The 19888-nt window shown below is 35.9% G+C and overlaps 1 protein-coding gene across 3 annotated transcripts in view; it reads left to right on the forward strand.

Moving 5' to 3' along the window:
• Positions 1–19888, forward strand: part of RAB3GAP2 (RAB3 GTPase activating non-catalytic protein subunit 2) — a 48525-nt gene that overhangs the window by 24938 nt on the left and 3699 nt on the right. For all 3 annotated transcript variants that reach the window (XM_063328410.1, XM_063328413.1, XM_063328412.1), the window contains exons 12-31: positions 69–158; positions 952–1091; positions 2790–3006; positions 3324–3467; positions 3734–3816; positions 4361–4425; positions 4842–4932; positions 7449–7576; positions 8246–8459; positions 9927–10024; positions 10877–10982; positions 11964–12124; positions 13592–13808; positions 14184–14357; positions 14490–14596; positions 15622–15688; positions 16414–16484; positions 18589–18624; positions 19197–19271; positions 19516–19734. In XM_063328410.1, the coding sequence (XP_063184480.1) occupies positions 69–158; positions 952–1091; positions 2790–3006; positions 3324–3467; positions 3734–3816; positions 4361–4425; positions 4842–4932; positions 7449–7576; positions 8246–8459; positions 9927–10024; positions 10877–10982; positions 11964–12124; positions 13592–13808; positions 14184–14357; positions 14490–14596; positions 15622–15688; positions 16414–16484; positions 18589–18624; positions 19197–19271; positions 19516–19734 (2503 nt within the window). The remainder of the gene's footprint in view (positions 1–68; positions 159–951; positions 1092–2789; positions 3007–3323; positions 3468–3733; positions 3817–4360; positions 4426–4841; positions 4933–7448; positions 7577–8245; positions 8460–9926; positions 10025–10876; positions 10983–11963; positions 12125–13591; positions 13809–14183; positions 14358–14489; positions 14597–15621; positions 15689–16413; positions 16485–18588; positions 18625–19196; positions 19272–19515; positions 19735–19888) is intronic.

Here is a 19888-nt window from a genome sequence, read left to right on the forward strand (position 1 = left end):
CTACATAATAGTTTGAGGATTTTTAGGACCATTAGTATGATCCTCCTAATGTGTTTTTCTGTTGCAAGTGGCTGGCTTGGTTGGAAGAATAAACATGAAGAAGAACCTGCCCAAAAACAGAAACCAAAAGTTGAACCCGCAACCCCATTGGCAGTGAGGTAAGTTTTACATACTGTCTCAATTGCTTTAAATCTCTTGTGGTTTTAATTGTTTGAATTATTTTGAAAGGTGCATAATTGATGAACATGTTTATTTTTCTTGACTTGAAGCAGCGATGATAGTTTGCAGGTCATCACATTGTGTTTTAAGTTTTGTTTTATTTCAGTTTATAATTATGGACAAATTACTCATCTCTTTCACTTCCAGTGTGTAGGTTCATTGCTACTGTAAAAGAACAGTGTGCACAGTTCAGTGACAGTATAAGTACATGAATATCAGTCCTGAAGTTTATCACTGAAGAGCTGCAAAGAAGCTGCCTGAAGTGCTTGCTGCTTAAGATATTTTAAAGCCTCTTACAAAAATATTAGGAGGTATTGTGTTTCCCAGTTGATTGTGGAGAGAGGAGAATGGGAACAACAGGTTGTAGCCTAATGTTTTTAAGAAAGCTGATAAAAGACTAAATTAATACCTTATTGATTTTCGTGATTTTTTTTTTTTGAAGCATTCTCAAGACTAGTCAACAGTAAGAGAGGGCTTACAAAGTAACCCACTGCTCTGAGATCCTTGCCTGACAACGCATGACAAAGCAATTGCTTATCCTATTTTTTGAACTTTGGTTTTCAGTAGGACTTTAACAGACCTACAAGATCTCCCAGTAGACAGCACAAAACCTTTTTTTCACACTTTGCTCTCAATTTTACCCATAACTTTGTTATAAGCTGTCAATTTTTCTTTAGAAATAGTAAACAGAGTATCTAGTGGTTTTGCTTGATTTTTTTTTTTTCTTTTTAGGTTTGGACTTCCAGATTCCCGTCGCCATGGTGAAAGAATATGTCTTTCTCCATGTAACACTTTGGCAGCAGTAACAGATGATTTTGGAAGGGTTATTTTACTGGATGTTACAAGAGGACTTGCAGTTCGCATGTGGAAAGGTATAGCAAATAATATTCTTCAAAATACTGTGGCTTATTATGTTCGGACTTAAATTCCAAGTGTTTTTCCATTATTAAGAAAGACTTTAGTACATTAAGAATTTAGTACATTTAGAACATAGCGTTACTACAAATCAAATATTAAAGTCAGATGTAATATAAAGTCCATAAGGATATTGTTTTACCAATTCCTCAAGTGCTGATATGGCCAAAGTAAAATTTTGGTCTGTATTGTATAGATTTCTTAATTCTTTTTTTTTTTTTTTTTTTTCACAGACTGTATCCCAACAGAAAGCTTTAGACCTAATAATTTTTTCAGAAGAGCTTTAGCTCGATTCTCCAAGATGCTTTCTCTTGATAAACTCTAGAACTCTAGTTTCTTTTTTAATTCTGCTGAGGAAATAAACAGAAGTTTGAAAAATCAGTAAGAAGATATACAGCTTGTTAGATTCTCATTTCATCGTGATGACTGCACAAGAAGGGAATGTTCAGTTTCTTCTAAACTGATGGCTTTTTGAGGGGAAAAAAAAAAGCAGATGTTAAGCTCTCGAATTGTAATTATACCTAATGTTACAACTGTTTTTTTCTATTTAATGTTTTTCTATTAAATAAAATTTTGCAGCTCTTTAGGAGATGGAAGATAAGTTTTAATAACAGATAGAAAATCTCTATCTCTTCTTTCTCTCCCACACTACCAGTTCAGAAGATTAGTGGTCATTAATATAGCAGCTACTTGAGCAACACACAGTGTGATAGCTAGAGTAATCATGTTTCCACTGGGCGTTCTCCTTCTCTCGTATTTTGAAGCTTATTAGCTATGATATGTGCTTTCTGATATTCTTGGACTTTTTTTTTTTTCATTACTGAGAATTTCATATTATCTAGGAAATACTGTTAGAGTCCTAAGCTTTATTTGATAGTCAGACGCATATTTACAATAAGCAGAAAACAAAGCTGTATATTGAATTAAATCTTTTGGATCATACCTTTTCTCGTTAATTGAGTTGTGGATAATTTTCAGCCTTCTTGGTACAATATATCTTTCTATAAACTTTTTGTATAGATTAGTATTTCACTTGTGGTTTGGAGTCTTCATTCGTACTTACTAAACTATTACATAGTTTAGTGGTGTCATTAGAGCATCTCTGCCTTTTTTGTTTAGGAATATTTTATGACGGAAAGTATTTGCGTTACCCAGAGAGAGAGAGGGAAGATGAGTAGTTTTATTTGGTTCCTAAAAATTGCAAGTTAATGATGAAAACATATGAATAAAAACTTACATATCCTATTTAATAGGTTATGCAAATTTCCTTCCTTAAATCTTCTTTTTTTGTTGTTTTGAAACATGAGAAATCTGGACGCTTACTTCTTCGAGAAGCTTTTGCACTGGTGTAATGTGCAGAGTCATAGACCTGATGAGTTTTAGTTCTTTTCTGGCTTCTCCCAGAAGAACTTATTCCTTTCCAAAGCATTCCAGGAGGCTGCATTTGTCATTGAGGAGTCCTCTGGTGAGCCCTTCTCTGAGTCAATAGTCCAGAGATGGTTTTTGACAGCAGTCTGGCTACTGGCTAGAGTTGCACAGTTTGAAACAAAGTTTAAGACAGCTTGCTGCTGGAATAGTAATTAAGTGGATGGTGATGTGTACTAATTGTGTATTAATTGCTGTACACTAATGAACTTCTGTCTTCTCTCACAAAGGATACCGTGATGCAGAAGTTGGTTGGGTACAGACTGTAGAGGACCTTCATGAGAGGGAAACTGAGAAGATGGATTTTTCTCCTTTTGGAAATGCACAAGGTCCAAGCAGAGTGGCTCAGTTCCTTGTTATCTATGCTCCAAGGAGAGGCATTCTGGAAGTATGGAGCACACAGCAGGGGCCTCGGGTCGGAGCCTTCAATGTGGGGAAATATTGTAGGTAAGAAACAGTTAGCAGGTAGGCATATTGACTGTTCTGCTGCAATAGTGATATGTGGATGTGCCAATGGTAACACTGGAAAGTACCAACAGGCACTTTTTGTGTCGCTCACAGTGTTTCTACTGAATGCAGCTTGTTGTTTTATAGAAGGGGATATTGTCATGTTTCATCACTCCACAGTCTTTCCTGATAAAAGTATTTAGTGGTTGGTAAACCTTAGCTTTATAAAATTTGTCATCTTTTTATTCAGTGTGTGGAAAGGGAAGGTTGCTAATTTTGTTCTTCACTGTGAAGGCTGTGTTTTTTGTTGGTTTCAGATTGTTGTATCCTGGTTATAAAATAATGGGTCTAAACAATGTGACCAGTCAGGGATGGCATCCCCAGACTTACCAGATATGCCTTGTTGATCCAGTCTGTGGAACTGTAAAAACTGTCCATGTACCTTTCCATTTAGCATTGAGGTAAGGACTTTCTGTGCTCTGTATAACCAAATGAAGTTCTTTATTGCTTTTGGAATCAACTTTCTATTTGGAGAGAGCAATTCTGGTTTTCCTTCTCAAGCTGAATAGTACTCTGGTAATAATCTCATTGGTTTGTATGCATTAACTTGATTTTTTATTAATGTGATGTTACCTTAAAGTAACATAAATAATGTAAAAAATATTTTTTTTCTGAATCATTCACTTTAGTTCTCTTCACTCATACGATTAAAATTATTTCCCTTCAGTGATAAAAAGAGTGAGCGAGCCAAGGATATGCATCTAGTGAAGAAGTTAAATGCATTACTCAAAGCTAAAACCTCAGATCCAGGTAGGTACTCTTGTATAATTTCTTATGATTGTGTGCTATCAAATGGTTCTTGTATTATCTGTACTGTAAGTGTACAGACACAGGTATGATTGTGGTGCATTCTGACATTAATTATGTGCTATGAATTATGATCTTTTAGTAGCATTTAATCTTGTACCTTATTAAAAAAAGCCAAACTCATACAAGGGTGCTGTATAAGCCTTGTCTGACATGTAAATCTTTAACTAAACTCTACTTTGAGTGCTTGTGTAAAATCTGGTCTGTTTGCAAACCTTTATGCTATGTAATGGAGTTCAGCATTTGACTCTAGATATCCTTCTTCTTGTAAGTAATACATATTTCTTACAAAAGACAGATTTGGAGAAGGAGATGCCACTGAGCTGTTATTTTTGTTTCATTTTCCCCAAACTTATTTTGGCAACTTCTGTAATAGTGTCTTCATCTCTGTAAAATGAACCCGTGTGCATCTTAACTGTGGTGCAGGTTGACTTGCTTTTCAGAATGCATTTAAGAAATATGAAGTTGTGATTGTCTTTGTTTGCAGATTTGATTGAAGCTGAAGCAAAGGAATTAATACTTGATATCAAATACCCTGCTACAAAGAAACAGGTGAGTATTTAGAAGCCAGTATACTTTAATACTAGGAAAAAAAAAATATTGCGTTATCAGATTAGAGTGCTAAATCTTTCAAAAACTTTCAAAATGTGTTATTTTTTCCTAGAGTTACTTGAAGCAAATAATTAAACTATTTTGATGTGTGTGTGTGTTTGTAGTGGGGTTTTTACAACATATTGATTGGAATCAATTTTGACTTGCAACTTCCCCAAGGCATCTTCCATCGTAAAAGTCAAAATAATAAAAAGAGAACTGACCTTTCTGTAGGATCAAATTATGCCACAAGTATACGTGAAGACAAAATATAGATAAAAAAATCATTGTCAAAGTTGTGCTTTGTTGGCTTACCTCATATGTTTTTACACTAAAATTAAGTAAATGTTTAATTCACTTGAATGTCTGCATAACAGGCTCTGGAAAGTATATTGACAAGTGAACGTGTGCCACTTTCATCTCTCACAGACATCACTCAGACATTAATGGTTAATTTAAAAAAACAAGGTAGGTGGATATTTATCTTGCAAATATGAAGAGGCATTTGCATTTTGTCTGCAGTGCTGTAAGACCATTGTAGAACTGTTCTGTTCCACAGGGACACCACACTTGGTCTGCTTAGTTTTGCTGCTAGATATCACAGGATGTTGCTTCTACATATTTTTTTTTTTTTTGATACAGACTGTAAATAGCTTGCTAGTAAGTATGCTTTGCTATGCTTGCTATGTGCCTAATAACTTGTGTTTATATTCCAAAATAAAAAAAAAAAAAACCCAAACAACTAAGAACTTGCATCTGGTAAAAGCTTCCTTCAGAAGGGAGCTTTCACAGTCTTTTGCCTGAAGTTTTAGTTTGTTGTCTCTCTCCGAGGAAGGCAGTAAGGATATGGTACTTTGGATCCGTGAAGAAAATCCTTATCAGTGAGGATCTGAGCTCTGGCCAGATGCCTAGCATCTTGTCTTGGTAAACTTCACCGAAGTTACATTTCATATGTTTTGCAAGAGATTTCAGAGATAATGTTGGGAAGTGTCATTGCCTATTCAAAATCCTGTTGCTGGATGTCTGCAACATTGGTTTTTTTTTTCTTTTTTTTTTTTTTTTTTTTTAAATGATACGCTTGGAGCTTTCTAAATTGGGAGAGCATTCTTTGTGCTTGAGGAGTGTCCTGCTTCCGGCGGGGATAGTTAATTTTCGGCAGGCTCTGGCAGGGACACAGGTATTCCATCCCATGTGAGCCATGCCCACTCTGAGCTGCCTGGGGAAGGGGCAGGAAGTTGCTGCTGGGAGCAGGCTGGGGCATCCTGGGGTCCGGTTGGTGAGCGGCGGTTCCGCAACCATGTTTGTATATTCCTTTATCCCTGTTATTATTGTTGTTTTCTTGTTTCTTTTGCTGTTCTGTTAAATTGCCTTTGTCTCAACCCACGAGTTTTGTCTTTTTCTTCTGATTCTTTCCCATATTGGGAAAGCTCGAGAGAGTGGCATGTGGTTCTTCATTGCCGTCTGAGGCCAAACCATGAGAAGGAGACCCAGATGGGTATTGAGGAATAGAGTGGAGAAGCATGTGCCTGCCACTTCCTTTGCGTGTGTTGGGACTGCTCAGCAATAGAAGTCTATTGGTTTTGTTTGGGCTTTTTTTGTTGTTGTTATCACTTGAATTCATTTCAGCTTGTTAGAAGATGAGGCTTTAGCAATAGGAGTTGAAGAACCACTACCACTGTTGTGTGGAAGACTTGAATAAACCATTTGTCAATTAGAAAGGCTGTATCCCTTGTCCTACCTCAGTGACAACGTGACAACACATTTTCATAGTTTCAAAGCCTTGAGAGGAAATCTTTCTTTCGCTTGTATCAGTGTTTGGCTTTTTACCATTTTCTTGAAGTAGATAGAGGAGATTGAGTGCTTCACATGTGCAGTTCTCCTCCTAATTTTGGTGTCACGTTTTAAGTCACTAGCATTATCCATTTCTAACAGAACTCCTAAAAACCCAAAGAAAACCAGAAACATGCTCTTTTACACTGAAGAGAGATTGACAGAACTGTGTAATTACTGAGGTCTGTTTGAGTGCATATTTTTCATCATTAATCTCTTATTGTCATACATAACGTTATTTCCTCACAGTCACAATAAAGAACAAACTTAGCTGATGTTCCAGCCTTCTAATTTCAGAAGAGTAGTGGCATGTCGTTCCACTTGTGCTTAGTAGGTAAAACACAACGTGAAGCAGATGCTGTGGTTGTGAAGAAGAGGTCAAGTGACTGTGCGTCAAGCTCTCTTCGTTTGTCTTTTGTTTGTACAATTTTTGATAGCAACCTGTCAAAAGTGTTTAAGGGTCTGCAGGGAGAAAATCATGTTTAGAAGCTGCTTCGTGTGAAGATGATCTATGCAGAGATATCTCTTCTATAGAAAGGTCCTTTTAGGATCTGTGTAAAATGCTTTCTTTTAAAACAAATAAGTTAGAATAGAGTTTTTTTCAACATTGTGTTGTATTCTGATTGCTTTAATTGCTACTGAAATTTGAATGTCAATAGATACATGAAATTTCGGAGATTTAGATTGTAGAAATAGAAGAGGCGGTGTCTTGCAGAGATGATCCTGAATTTCTATCGGTAGATATCAAGCTCTCTTATGATGCAAGGATGCTTAAAATATTGGTGTAATGAATAAAAGATTATAGTTTGATATTTAATTATTGATAAAATATGTTTGAAACACTGTATTTCAAATTTTGGCAGTCTCTAGTTTGGCTTTAAACCAGGAAAAGACAATAGATTTTACTTCGTTCAGTTCCGAACCTCCTTCAGTTTAAAAATGAGCCGGATTTCTTTCTCTGATAATTCTCGTAAAAATAATCTTGTTTTAGGCTGCTATGAATTACATATGAATATTGCAAGCAGCAGTGCATCAAAAAATTACACTGACATAAGTTCTCCAGTTCTAATAAAGGAGTTAAATGCAGCTGCTGAGTGTTTTTCACTATTCCAGACTATCTATTCAAGTTCAAATGCAGTTTTATTTCTCCTCAGAACTTGAGTGTGTGGATGAAGGACTACTGCAGTTCTGCGCAAACAAGTTAAAGCTGTTACATCTTTATGAACTTGTTAGCAAACTAAATTCCCAAAGCATACAGAAACAAACTCCACCCTCAGATAATGTGAGTAAATTCAAAATTCAATTCTCTTATAGAATCAAGTGATGATTTAAGCATAAAAATATGTTTTTAAGGCCTTGGGGATAAAATAAGAAGGTAAACAAGTTACATGTTTTTGTGGCCTGGAACTTTTAATGAAGTAATTGTTTTATAATGGTGTTGTGGTTTGTTTCTTGGTTTCCCACCCCCACCCTGGTACAAATATCTGGTAATTAATCTACCTAATATTCTTTAGCAGTCACATAAAGTTGAGACAGAAGTGAAAATGGAACCAGGATCTCCTGATTTCAGTCCTTTATCCAAAGTACATAGCATATTCTTAACTTTGTTCAGTTTTGGAGGGGTATTTTGGGACCAGTAGAAATTACAAATTCTGATACTTGCTTGTAATAGCGTCATAATTTGGCTTGCTTTTGATATCATTTATAAAAGGAGTGGTGTTATATAGGCTTGTTTGCTTGATGGGTAATTGTTATACTATGAGCAGGATCTAAATATGGGAAATGTATCTGATGTCCTTAAAAATGAAGATAGACAAGGTCTTAATTTTGGCCCTTTTTAAAGACATTTTTAATGTTCAAATTGACTCGTCTGGCTTTTAGTTTTTACCGTGTTTTGAAAAACATCCTTTTGCATTAGTCCTGTGGTGTGTGCTTTTTTTTGGCTTTTAAGGACTTGGCTAAACTGCTTCGGCTGGAAGAAAAAGATTTTCATAGGCTCCAAACTTTATTGGAGAACTACAAGAAAGAAGACACCCAAACTAGTGTTCAGTTTGCTGATGAGAAGGATGATGTCTTGTCTGTGAAAACGTTCTTAGAGTATTTGGAATATGAAAAGGGCATGATTAATGTGAAAAATATGGAAGACGGAGAATATGTGGCTTTAGGTAAGAGCTACTGAACTGTTTGTTGAGTTACTTAAAGACTGATTATAATCTAAGATGGTATAAATATTTTAGCGTTAATTTGGGCCTTTACAAGCTGGTTTGCCTTGAAGTAGTATGTGAAAGTGATAGTTCCAGACTCTTACATTTAGCCATAGGACAGGTCTTTCTACGTAGATGGATATTAATACAAATTAACTATGTCTCTGAATATAATCACCCTAAAGCCATGTTATCACTGTGCATTAATTTATTAACGCCACTAAGTTGAACAGTGGTAAATTAAGCTGTAGCCCGCTGTCTCTTTTGTGGTCACAGCACCTCAAGAGTTCAGTTAATGACAGAACTGACTTTAGCCTCAGAGATGGGGGAGCTGACAGAGGCAGCACAAGACCATTAGGTGACGAAATAAAACTCTCATTTGTGGAGTTGCAAGAGTTTTGGACAAAGTGATCTGAAATATTATGGTTGACGGGGGTGTCTGTTGGGGTGTGGGAGGGGGTTATTGTTGGTAGTTCCTTCAGTTTGCAAATCTGTTCTGGACTGTCCTTGAAGGGCTTTTGGGAAATAACTAGTTGAAAGCAGCTTGAGTTAAATCTGTCTCAAAGGCACTATTTTTCTTGATTATTTATTTTCTGGGAAGATTTTGGTGCAAACACAGAATTCTGTGCCCAGGTGTTATATGGTGTTCACTTTGTAGCCTTCTGCTTCTTTTGGCTTTAATCATCAGACTTTGAGAGGAACTGGGATTGAAAAGTTAGGCAGAAGAGCTTGGCTTTCATCTGTATGAAGGTCAAAGGCTGTTTCTAAGTAATCTTAAAATTTTCTTTTTCTCTACCATAACACTATACTTGATTTGAAAACTGGAGTAGGAGTACTCTTCTCCCCACCCCCTTGAATAGGGATTACCAGTAACTTATTAGGGTGCTCAGCTGTAAACAAGTATAATTGAAACATAAATGGCATGCTGAGCAGTTTAGATAGTTTCTTGAAGATCTTGTTTTTCCAATCTTCCTCTGCCCAGATGGACACTCGCAGTTTTTGTCGTGCTGGTAAGGTATGAATTATGTAATTGTTTGTGGTTTTTTTTAGTTTGTTGAAGTACCACTAGTTTGCTGTAAAAAATACAACATGCTGCCACATAGTTATGGGCTACTCATGGATAAACTTGTCTGACACTTCAAGCCATTCTTTGAGTTGAGCAAAATGTGTAATCCAAGCAATACAATAACCTTTGTTTTGTTATAAATTCGTTTTCCGTATGACTCCTGTAGTGGGAGAAACACTTGTATCCTTTGTAATGAACCACCTTCTCCACTAAGGGTAAACCATCAGGATATCCTGGATGTAAGTTAGTCCTTAGTATCGGACTCAGTGGGACCTGATCAATAGATGCTCTTTCATATAAGTGTAAGGGGAGAGGCTGTGGCTTTAGATGTCATTCATAATGTCAAATAATTTTTGCTTCAGGCAGCTTTTTCTTCTGGAAGTGTTTGTGTGGGGAGAGTTCCACAGAGGAAATGTGTCATGCATTGGAATCGGCAGGTTTTAGCCCTCAGACCTTGTTGGTAAGATATTTATTACATAATTTAAAACTTTGATTTAGTATTTTGAAAACAAAACATTGAAAGGAAAAATTCTGAATGTTGATCATTAGATTAATGCTGTGTTCAGGCTGTGTTCAAATATCCCCATGTTCAGTTCTTTAGGTGCTCATATTTTATTTCCCACTTAAGAGATGTCAAAGGAAAATAAAAAAGAAAATATTCTAGTAGAAAATGTGGGTATTCTAGTGGGGATGTCTAGGGTATGCATTTAGGGACTACAAGAAGATTTGCTGAAGATTTCTTCTACAAGGAAGCAAAAATTATGAGAGTAGTTCATTTCAGATACTGATACATTTGTTGTAATTCCTTTTTGCAAGCAAGGAAGTTTGAAAAGCAGTAAAAGTAAATTTTTTAGAATCAGTAGTAGCGTTCAGGCAATCATCTTTATCTTTAATCTGCATGTAATTTTATTGTTTTGCTACTTCCATCCACTGTGTAATGATAGAAATATCTATTTCAGTATTACTTGCCTGTGTTAAGATTTTCAGCTGTAATATTAATAACTACTAATGTTTACCAATTTGAGATGGCTAACATACTGGTATTAGCTGGCTGTGCCTTCAAAAGAGGGTGTTTTCTAAGGTATCTTCCTAAATGAATGGTATAGATTGTATTGTTTGATTTCAAAGTCTGCCATAGAATGCCTTATGCAATACGTTTTTAACTTTCTATGTACATACAGTAAGGGTTCATGGATATAACACTTCTGCTCTGTGACACAAAATTAGTTCGAGAAAGTGTTTGCGTCGGGTATATTGCGATATTAGAGTTTCATTCCATTGCTTTAATTCCATATTCTCTTTTTTTTAACAGTCACTCCTTCTCAATTTATGGCTTTCCAAGGAAAAACATATTCTAGACAAACCAGATTCTGTCAGTTGCCTTCACACTATGCTGTCACTTCTGAGCAAAATGAAAGGTGAAATGTGCATTTGGAACACTTAAACAAAACTGCTAATAATCTGTTACTCTGTCTAGTTTATGTTATCACTTAGGGTTTTTCCCCCTCACAAATTATGTAACAGAGCTAAATGTTGCCTGTCGATGAACTAACTAAAAATACAGTCACAATCTGAAGAGTGTGACAATTAAAGGCTTTCTTCGTGGCCTGCAGTTTCATTCTCCTCTAAGTTGACACAACTCCTGTTTGGCACCAGAAGGTGGCTGTCCGGCTCCCCCCTCCCTTTTTGGGGTGTATATTCCCGCCCCTCTCCCTTGTGCTGACTGGCTCTCAGAAGTCCTTCAAGTTGCTTTAACTCACTGAGATGCCATTATTCTAGCAGCAGTTGTATATTGAACATCTCTGTAACTTGCGGGCTACTCTATAAAGTCAACTTGCCATTATTTGGGGTAAGTTGTGTAATGAATAAATACTGATTCTCCTGCTTCCCACAGAGCTGCAATGGTTGTGTCTGTGCCACGTTCCCCTATGCCTAGTTCACCATAGGGCACCATTATCAGCTTGAAACTGGAAGCTTGAATAAGCACCTGCTGTTGTATGAATAAATTAATTGTGCTGAACACAAGGTAGCCTGAAGAGAGCCGGCTTGAGTGCATTGAATATGTGTGGCATCTTGAAGTCACAAAAGAAGCTGTCTGCATTGTTAAGTGTCATTTGGTAACATTCCTTAGATCTAGTAGGCATGCAGCAGGTTTTACTACCTGGTGATTTAGGTCTATTGCCTGTTTCCTACAAATGAAACTTGGAGAACAAGTAATGTACGTTCTGATCTTTATTTTAAATTTGAGTTATAATCTAGGAATTGTGTGCTACAAATCTAGAAAACGATTATGTAGAGTGATTGGAAATTGCTCCTAATATAAGCTGTATTAATTCATGTGATGCTTTCAGGGTTGGTTGCAGGAAGTTTTAACACTCAATGACTCCCTTTCTCTACAGTTGCTATAGACGAGTCATGGGACACTCAGTCGGTTTCCCCCTGGTGGCAGCAAATGCGTACAGCTTGTGTTCAGTCTGAAAATAATGCAGCTGCCTTGTTATCAGCTCACGTTGGACATTCTGTAACCGCACAGATAATTGACAGTGTGACAGAGAAAAAGGTAAGGCATCTTGGACCTCCCCCTTTTATTTACCATATCAGTTCTATGAAAACTGCTGTCTTTGAATCCTTGTTATTCTATCACATTTGTTGCCATTCTGACATGGGCACAAGCATGCCATCCTGCAGACCTGAAAACTTGTATTTGAATTAGAAGAATATTGTGCCAAGGTGAATGAATGATATATCGGAATTGTTTGCTGAACATACTTAAATATGTGATGGGAACTCTACAGTGAGTTTTTCCTCTAAAATCTCTCCTCCAAATGATGTTGACAAAGCCTACGCAGTTTCCGTATAAATTTGAGAAGTTGACTGAACTTTGGGTGGTGAACCTGTTTCAATGCAGTTTGGATTGATTTTTTTTTTTTTTAATATACTGGTGAATTTTCTTAGCCCTTATGTTACTATACTTTACTTGTTAAGGTGATGTGGTTTTTGGCAATAATTATCTTTTCACGAAGTTATGATTAACACTGTGAAATTTCACACAGCATTGCCATTCAAAATGGGAAAAGTTACTACGTTCCTAAATAGCAGTAGGCATATTTGTATTCTACTGCTTAGATGGGGTTTAGGTGATATTCAGTCTTGTAAATAGACTGCCTTTATAAATTATAACTAGATTACTGGGAAGTGTTTTGGTGTTTTTGCACTTTCACCTTAACTATTGCAATTGCGTATATTAAAATTGTTAGTGTTGCCCAAATAGGAATGTTGGTATGTTGCAACATATTATGCTTTACCTATATGCTATCTCCTTTGTCACCTTCTCTTCTACTCTTAAGGCTGTTACTTTATTCTTTTATTTCCCTCAAAACTTCCTTTTTATCTCTTTTATCTCTCCCCCTGCCCACCCAGTCCTTTGGTTTAAGCCTAACACTGTTAATGGCCAGGCTTCTGAGAACTCTGAGTTTGCTGTTTTGATGCACAAAGCTAAAAATCAGATCTGCACCCTACTGGAAAGATTCTTTGGGCTTCCTGGCAGAGCATTTGCTGATAAACATGAAAATGATCAAAATAATACACAGAACTGTAATGTGTTGTGATGCAGTGCTTTTGGGTGCATGATACATATTTTTTAATATGGTAGGAAATTGAAATGTAGGTGGATTCATCCTATGTGTAGGAAACGTGTATATAGTGGAGGACTTAGAATTAAATCTTTTTTGAAGGGTTCTAATCCACTTTTCAACTAAATATTAACTTTAAAATGAGACTACAAGATGACCTTTCGGGTCCTTTTATTTCCTTATGTTTCTTATTAAGAATCTGTGCCTTCTGTGAGCACTGTCAGATATTAATTGATGTTTGCATAACAGTTAATGTACATATCTTGAACTAAATTATTCTTTAAAATGCAGTAGCTCTTAGGATATAGCTTTCCATTTTAATACTACGCATATTTTTAGACAAAACTGTGCTACTTTACGTGAACAGACCTAAAACAGTTCATATGTTCTGTTAGTTTTCCCAAATAATTGTAGGTTCGGACACAGAATCCTGGGAAGCACTTTCCCTTGATACTGAATATTGGAAACTTTTGCTAAAACAGCTAGAAGATTGTCTGATACTTCAAACACTACTGCATAGCAAAGTGAGCAAAAAGACGAAAAGAGTTTCGTCACTCCAGACTGAGCCTTTGGGCAGGCTTTCTGTAAAGAAATTGCTTGAAGCTGGAAAAGGTACATTTTTTTTCTCTTGGAAAGGTGGTTGATTGTTTTTCTAATAGACTTCCGAGTCATCCTTATCTTAATTTATGGTATGTGCTGCACCGGAATTTGTTCTGCTGGTTACTTTCCTTAATTTAAAAACCAATGCAAATCACGTAGAATAGTGTTTTAAAATTGTAAAAGAGTATTACTGTAAAGACTGCATTGTAAACCTCTAATCAGTTAATTAGGAAGTTTTCTAATTGGCAAAGTTCTCCTTATATAATTAACAGTATTAGTTAAAAATCCCGTGTCTCCACTTGTCCTTCAATTCTGGACCATAAATCTTGTGGGATACATTGACTATACCGTATCATTTTTTTACAATTTTTCTTTTTAATGTCCTAGGAGGTATTGCTGACACTGTAGCAAAGTGGGTTTTTAAGCAAGGCTTCAGTCCTCTTGTACTGAATTTGGCCCAATGCAAAACCAATACAGATAGTACTGAAGAATCTGTAGAAATACACACTAATATCTTTCTTGAGGAATCAGAAGCAGATGCAGGCTTGGATACAATCCTAGGTAAGAAAATAACGTGAATTTTTTGAATTCTAAATGTCTGCAGAGAGATTTTAGATATTTTAGTTGTTGTGAAGTAATAGAAATTATAGTAGGAAAAGATCTGTCTTGTAACTTCAGATTTTCTTTTTCTAGAGCTGCTGCAACTAGCGTATCAGCAGTTTCCCTGTAGTCTTGAAGTGGATGTACTCCATGCACATTGCTGTTGGGAATATGTGGTGCAGTGGAATAAGGACCCAGAGGTAAAAGAAGTTCATTTGCGGGGAATAACGGTTAAGAACAACTCAATCGAAGCAGTTTCACAAGTTTATAATAGTTCATAAAAACTTTCACGCAGAAGACTGACTTTGAAAGCACGCTAGTTACAGTTTTTCTGTGGTAAGCGGAAAGCAGAAACTGAATTGAGAACTTGAATGCAGGTCCCAAGGAAAGACACAACTGTATGTTTCTAAGCTATCAGATTCTCAAAAGTGGAAGTGTGGATTCAAATAAGCAGCATGAAGAGGCTTTTAAACTGTTTTGTACTTGCACAAAATACAGTCAAGTACTGGAAAATAGCGATGAACCTTTTTTCTGTTCTAGATATACCAAAACAGATCACAGAATACTAAATTTGTTAGAGCAGAATTCATTCCATTTCAAGAGGAAGGATAGGGTACTTGAATATTCTTAGATTCCCTGTTGGGAACTGTCACAGGAGAAAGAACAAAAAAAAAATCCTTTTCTACACTGTTGTCCTATAGCTTTGCTAATACTTGAAAATGTTATCCTAAGTTCTGATGATATCAAAATTGAAATTAGCACTCCTTAGATCTGTGCAACGTAACGCCTTGCTGTAGAACAGATTGTTCGTTTGAGACTGTTAAAAACTTAGTCCATCATAATGAAATGGAGTAAAAATTAATGTTTCTAGCTCAAATGGATTCTGTATTTGAAAAATTACTGTAGTCACTGGAGGTACCTTTCAGCAAAGGCTATGTTAACAGTACATATACTAAACCAGAGCCCTGAAAATAGTCCTGAAATCACAATGTGTGATTACTGATTCAGTGATTACTGAAACACACTTTGCCACATACACATGTATTTTTGTCAGATAGTAGCAGAGAAGATTGCAATATCAGAATAACTTACAAGTTTTGTAACTGTCAAAAAATAGTAGCTTTAAAATGGTCTGCCAGAGCCTTTTAAGAATTAATAGTTTACATTTAAACTAAGTTTTGAATAATGTAATAACTTGTTCTTTTACTTTTTTGTTTTACATAAGGAAGCATGTTTTCTCATTAGGTCTATAGATCATCTGAGATGCATCATTAATGCTCATGTTCAGCATGGTAAGTATGAAGCTATTATTAAACTTGATCTTTGTTGATAGTGTAAAACAACAGAATAAATGACTGTTTGTTGACTAGTATAAATACATGTAATTTGTAGTAGTGATGGCCATTTTGTCTAAAAAAAAAAAAAACCAACCCCAAAACTTTCTGCTGACGTTCAAGCTTTTGCGTTTCATGTTGAAACTGTTTCCATTAGAAACATGAAAATAAGTTTGTTAAATAAAATTAATGTATTTAAAAAATATTTTAAAATACAATTACTCTGAATTTTTTTTATTTGCATTTAAATAGTGGCACATGCTTATTGCAGTCGATTACTTTTAATGCATTTCTTGATACACTGTTTTAGTGAATGTGATGACAGTTGTCCTTTTTGTAGGCTATATATGCAAATAAGTGCACTCTGCCTAAAGCACTAGTCTTAAACCTTCATGCTTACCACCAAAGTTTCTGTGTATCTATAGTGTTTAACCCAGTCTGCAAAATATAATAATTTTAACAAATGATTCATTGTCCTTCTGACTGCATTTCCTCCTGAGAAATCTGAAATCTAGTATAAAGCGGTGAGGACAACTGCCAGTTCCTTCTTGCTTCATTCACCACCTTTTTCAAATTCCAAACCCCCCCCCCCAGTTAAAGGAACTGGCCCATGGCTTTTCACTCCATACCTGTAAGATCTCTTTTCTATTCACTTGGAGTTTACAAATTTGTGATTGTTCTAGGTATCGCTCTGATGATGTGGAATACATTCATAGTAAAAAGGCTTTCTTGTGCTACATATCTAATGGACAAGGTGAGTGCAATGTTGTGACAGTATTTTTGAGGATGAATTTTTATTATTAACTGAAAAGTGAAACTAGTATTTCTAAACCACTGTTGTGTTTTTTCAAACTAAGTTTGGAATATCTGATTTAAGCATCAAAACCCCCCTGCTTAATTTGATTTATTGTGTAGCTATCTTTTGGAATTGATGAAGGCATGCATATTTTAAAATATCAGATCCGTGGAATGATCAGCTATAGGCAGCTGATCAGCCCTGGCTGATGTGCACTGAAGACTTATGCGCAGTGTTATGTTGTAATTGCTAAATAAAAAGTATTTGTGAAATAGTTTGAAACTATGTATGTGTGTATATAAAATTTCTAATTAGAAAACAATAAATAACTTAAAGCGTGTTCTCTGTGCCTGTTTCTTAGCAAGTTATTTCCATTGAAACATTCAGGTTCCCACAAGCAGCGGCTTTTCCAAGTGGTGTGGGGCAAGTTTTGCATTTGTGAGCTCTTATTTTGCAAAATGCAGAACGCTTTGTGGATGTTTGAGCATTTTTAGGTGTCGTTACCATTGTAAATCAGATGCTGTTCTAGTGTGCAGCTTGTTTGCTATGGGTTTTAGCAGTCTTTTGTCCCTGCTAAACTTCAGGTTTTTCATGCTTATAACTATGCAATAGATCTGTTTACTGTTTAGACAAATCTGTTTAGAACTGGAAGGCAGTTTAGGAAGAGCGCTGCCAGTAAGTGATAGATCTGTTTAAATTTTAGGGGAATCTGCCTATTGGTTTCCTGATGTAGAACAGCAGCTAAGCATTTTTCAGCATAAAATTCCAGATGCAAAAGAAAGAAATGTTGACAGTGATTTAAAAAAAAAAACAAAAACAAACAACAAACCCTCAAAAATTTGCTGGCTTGTCGTCTTCTTTCCTTTGCTCCTCTCATTTTCTGCTTTTGCTTTTTGTTTAACTCGGTAAGAATTGGAGAATATAATTTTACTCATTACTTTCAGCAAATAGGCTCAGTTGTGTACAGTTGTAGTAGGTGTTTCTTCTGCAAAAACTCTTTTCCAGTTTTTCTGCATGCCTTTATGTAAGTACACCACCAATGCTTCTGCCTAGATTAACACCCACATAAGAGATAAAGGTTTTTATTAACTGTTTTTGCACACATCTGCTACCTCAAACCATTACTGTATAATAACAAATGTTGCTAACTTTTAAGTTATTTATGTATGTTTGAAAGATGAGAATTAGTCCTCGAGATTTGTGTTATAGAAGCAGTAACACAACTGTTCTCTCACCAACTTCCAGAAAAATACAGTTTCCAAGTCTGTTGGCACTTAATCAGTCCCAGAAGTGACAGCTGAAAGTTGTACTGATTTCAGACTTTGAAACAGCATGATGGATCGCTTGAATTCGAGTTTAAATAATCCTATAATTCAGGACCCTGGAATCTCACTTCAGCTGTTGTTTGGACTCTGCCATGATGTTGTGGTCATTACTTTTATATTTTTTTTTTTGTGCTATGGAAGAGAGAACTTCCACTGATGTGTATGTGCTTCATCATGTGCAGCATGCAATTCAACTGTAGAAATTGGACCTCAGAGTAATATTCCTAAACAGGATATGATTGAGGTCTCTCTCCTGAAGAATTCAGATGGGCAAAGCAGGGAAACCATGTAATAACTTTCTTACTAGACTTTCTCCATCTCAGTGAATATGCTGGAGCTTTTGTTCTTCCGTTCCTCTTCCCTTGTTCCGTAATGTTTCTTTCTAATATCACGCTTGGTATTGTATCCCTAGTTCTGTATTGTAGAAATCACTAGGAATATTTTAGCTGCCTTTGAGATTTGAGTGGGGACCTTGGGGCCTTATTTCTAATTCTAGACTTTAAGAAGGATGAACTAATTATTGACATTGGTGATTCATTTCTGAATCGTATGATCTGTGTCAAATCTTTCATTGAAAGCAAGCTACGCACTGTGTTGCGTTATGCAGCTGTAATTAAGTATTTTCTCATTTTATATTAGGAAAATAGTAATAAAAGGTTAAAATTTGGGGTAACGGATACCTTAGGATGAAAATTATTTTATTGTGCTGAATTTTTATTTTTTTTTTTTTTAAACAGGTTGGAAAAGCTCCAAAAGACAGGTTATGCAGACGGGCAAGTAATACCACCTTTGTCTAAATGGAAAAAAAAAAAAGCCTTAATTTTAGTACTAATTTGTGATTTTGAAAGTTTGAGGAAAAATTCAAAATGCAGTCCTAGAGAAAATCTTATGAATTTTAAGAAATGTGAACTAATCTTTATCTGACAAAGCAAATTAGAACAGTAGTATAACCATGAATACTAGACAAGGTAGACTTGAGACTATAACTTCACAAATTACTATTATTTTTCATGCATAACTTCATTAGTTTTAAATTTTTTGGAAGACAACTGATGTGTGTAGAAAATTAGATTTACTAGATGTGATTACTTGAGGAATTCGGTCTTCTTTCAAGATACAGTATTGTAAATAGCTACATTTAGCTTTATTCCTACTTTTTCCCCTTTTATTTCTAATTCTTTGTTGTACTTCAGTGAATATTTGTTTACCTTTAAATATGTTAGGTTAATAAACTGGGCTTGACAATGTGTTTTATGTCAACAATTGTCTTCTCAAACACATAGGCCTAATAAAAGCCTGTTTCAATTCCAACTGAAACAACTTCAATCCTGCTGTTTGTTAACAGGACGTAGGTATGGGTGACACAGCAATGACAGCTTTTCTTGGCTGCTGTTCAGATCTTCTGCAAACGTTGCTAGAGGTAAATTTTTAATTTTTCAGTAGAAAGTAAGGAACTAATTAATTCAAATTTAATTTTAAAGAATATGGTTATGCTAATTTCTGTACCATTCCGTTCAGATAAATAGTAATGAACTTCCAGACAATATGATATTTTCTTTCTCATTTTGCTGCAGAGAGCTTGTGACTAAAACTGTGTCTTTTCTGTAGAAGGCCAATACAGGTGACATTTTGTGCGTGACTCCTTTTCTCTGTTCCCCTGGCAGGCTGATGTTAGCAGTGACGAAATGCAGGCTCCTGTCTTAGATACGGAAGACGCGTGGGTGTCGGTAGAAGGACCAGTATCGATAGTAGAACTCGCCCTTGAGCAGAAACGCATTCACTACCCGCTTGTTGAACACCAGTTTGTGTTATGTACTATCTTGTACGCCATCATGAGGTTTTCCCTGAAGAGTGTGAAGCCTCTTTCGCTGTTTGATAGCAAGGTACATCTTTTGAAAGCACGCATCTTAATATCGCTATCCTTCCTCTTGGCACTTATAATATATATGCTAGCTTTCAGCCTTTAAGCAGTTCATGCATAATTTTATGAAAGACATTTAGTCCACTGTGGTGCGTTAATGAAGTTGTCACCAGAAT

Source organism: Chroicocephalus ridibundus, chromosome 3 (assembly GCF_963924245.1).
Source record: "Chroicocephalus ridibundus chromosome 3, bChrRid1.1, whole genome shotgun sequence".
Taxonomy (NCBI): Eukaryota; Metazoa; Chordata; class Aves; order Charadriiformes; family Laridae; genus Chroicocephalus; species Chroicocephalus ridibundus.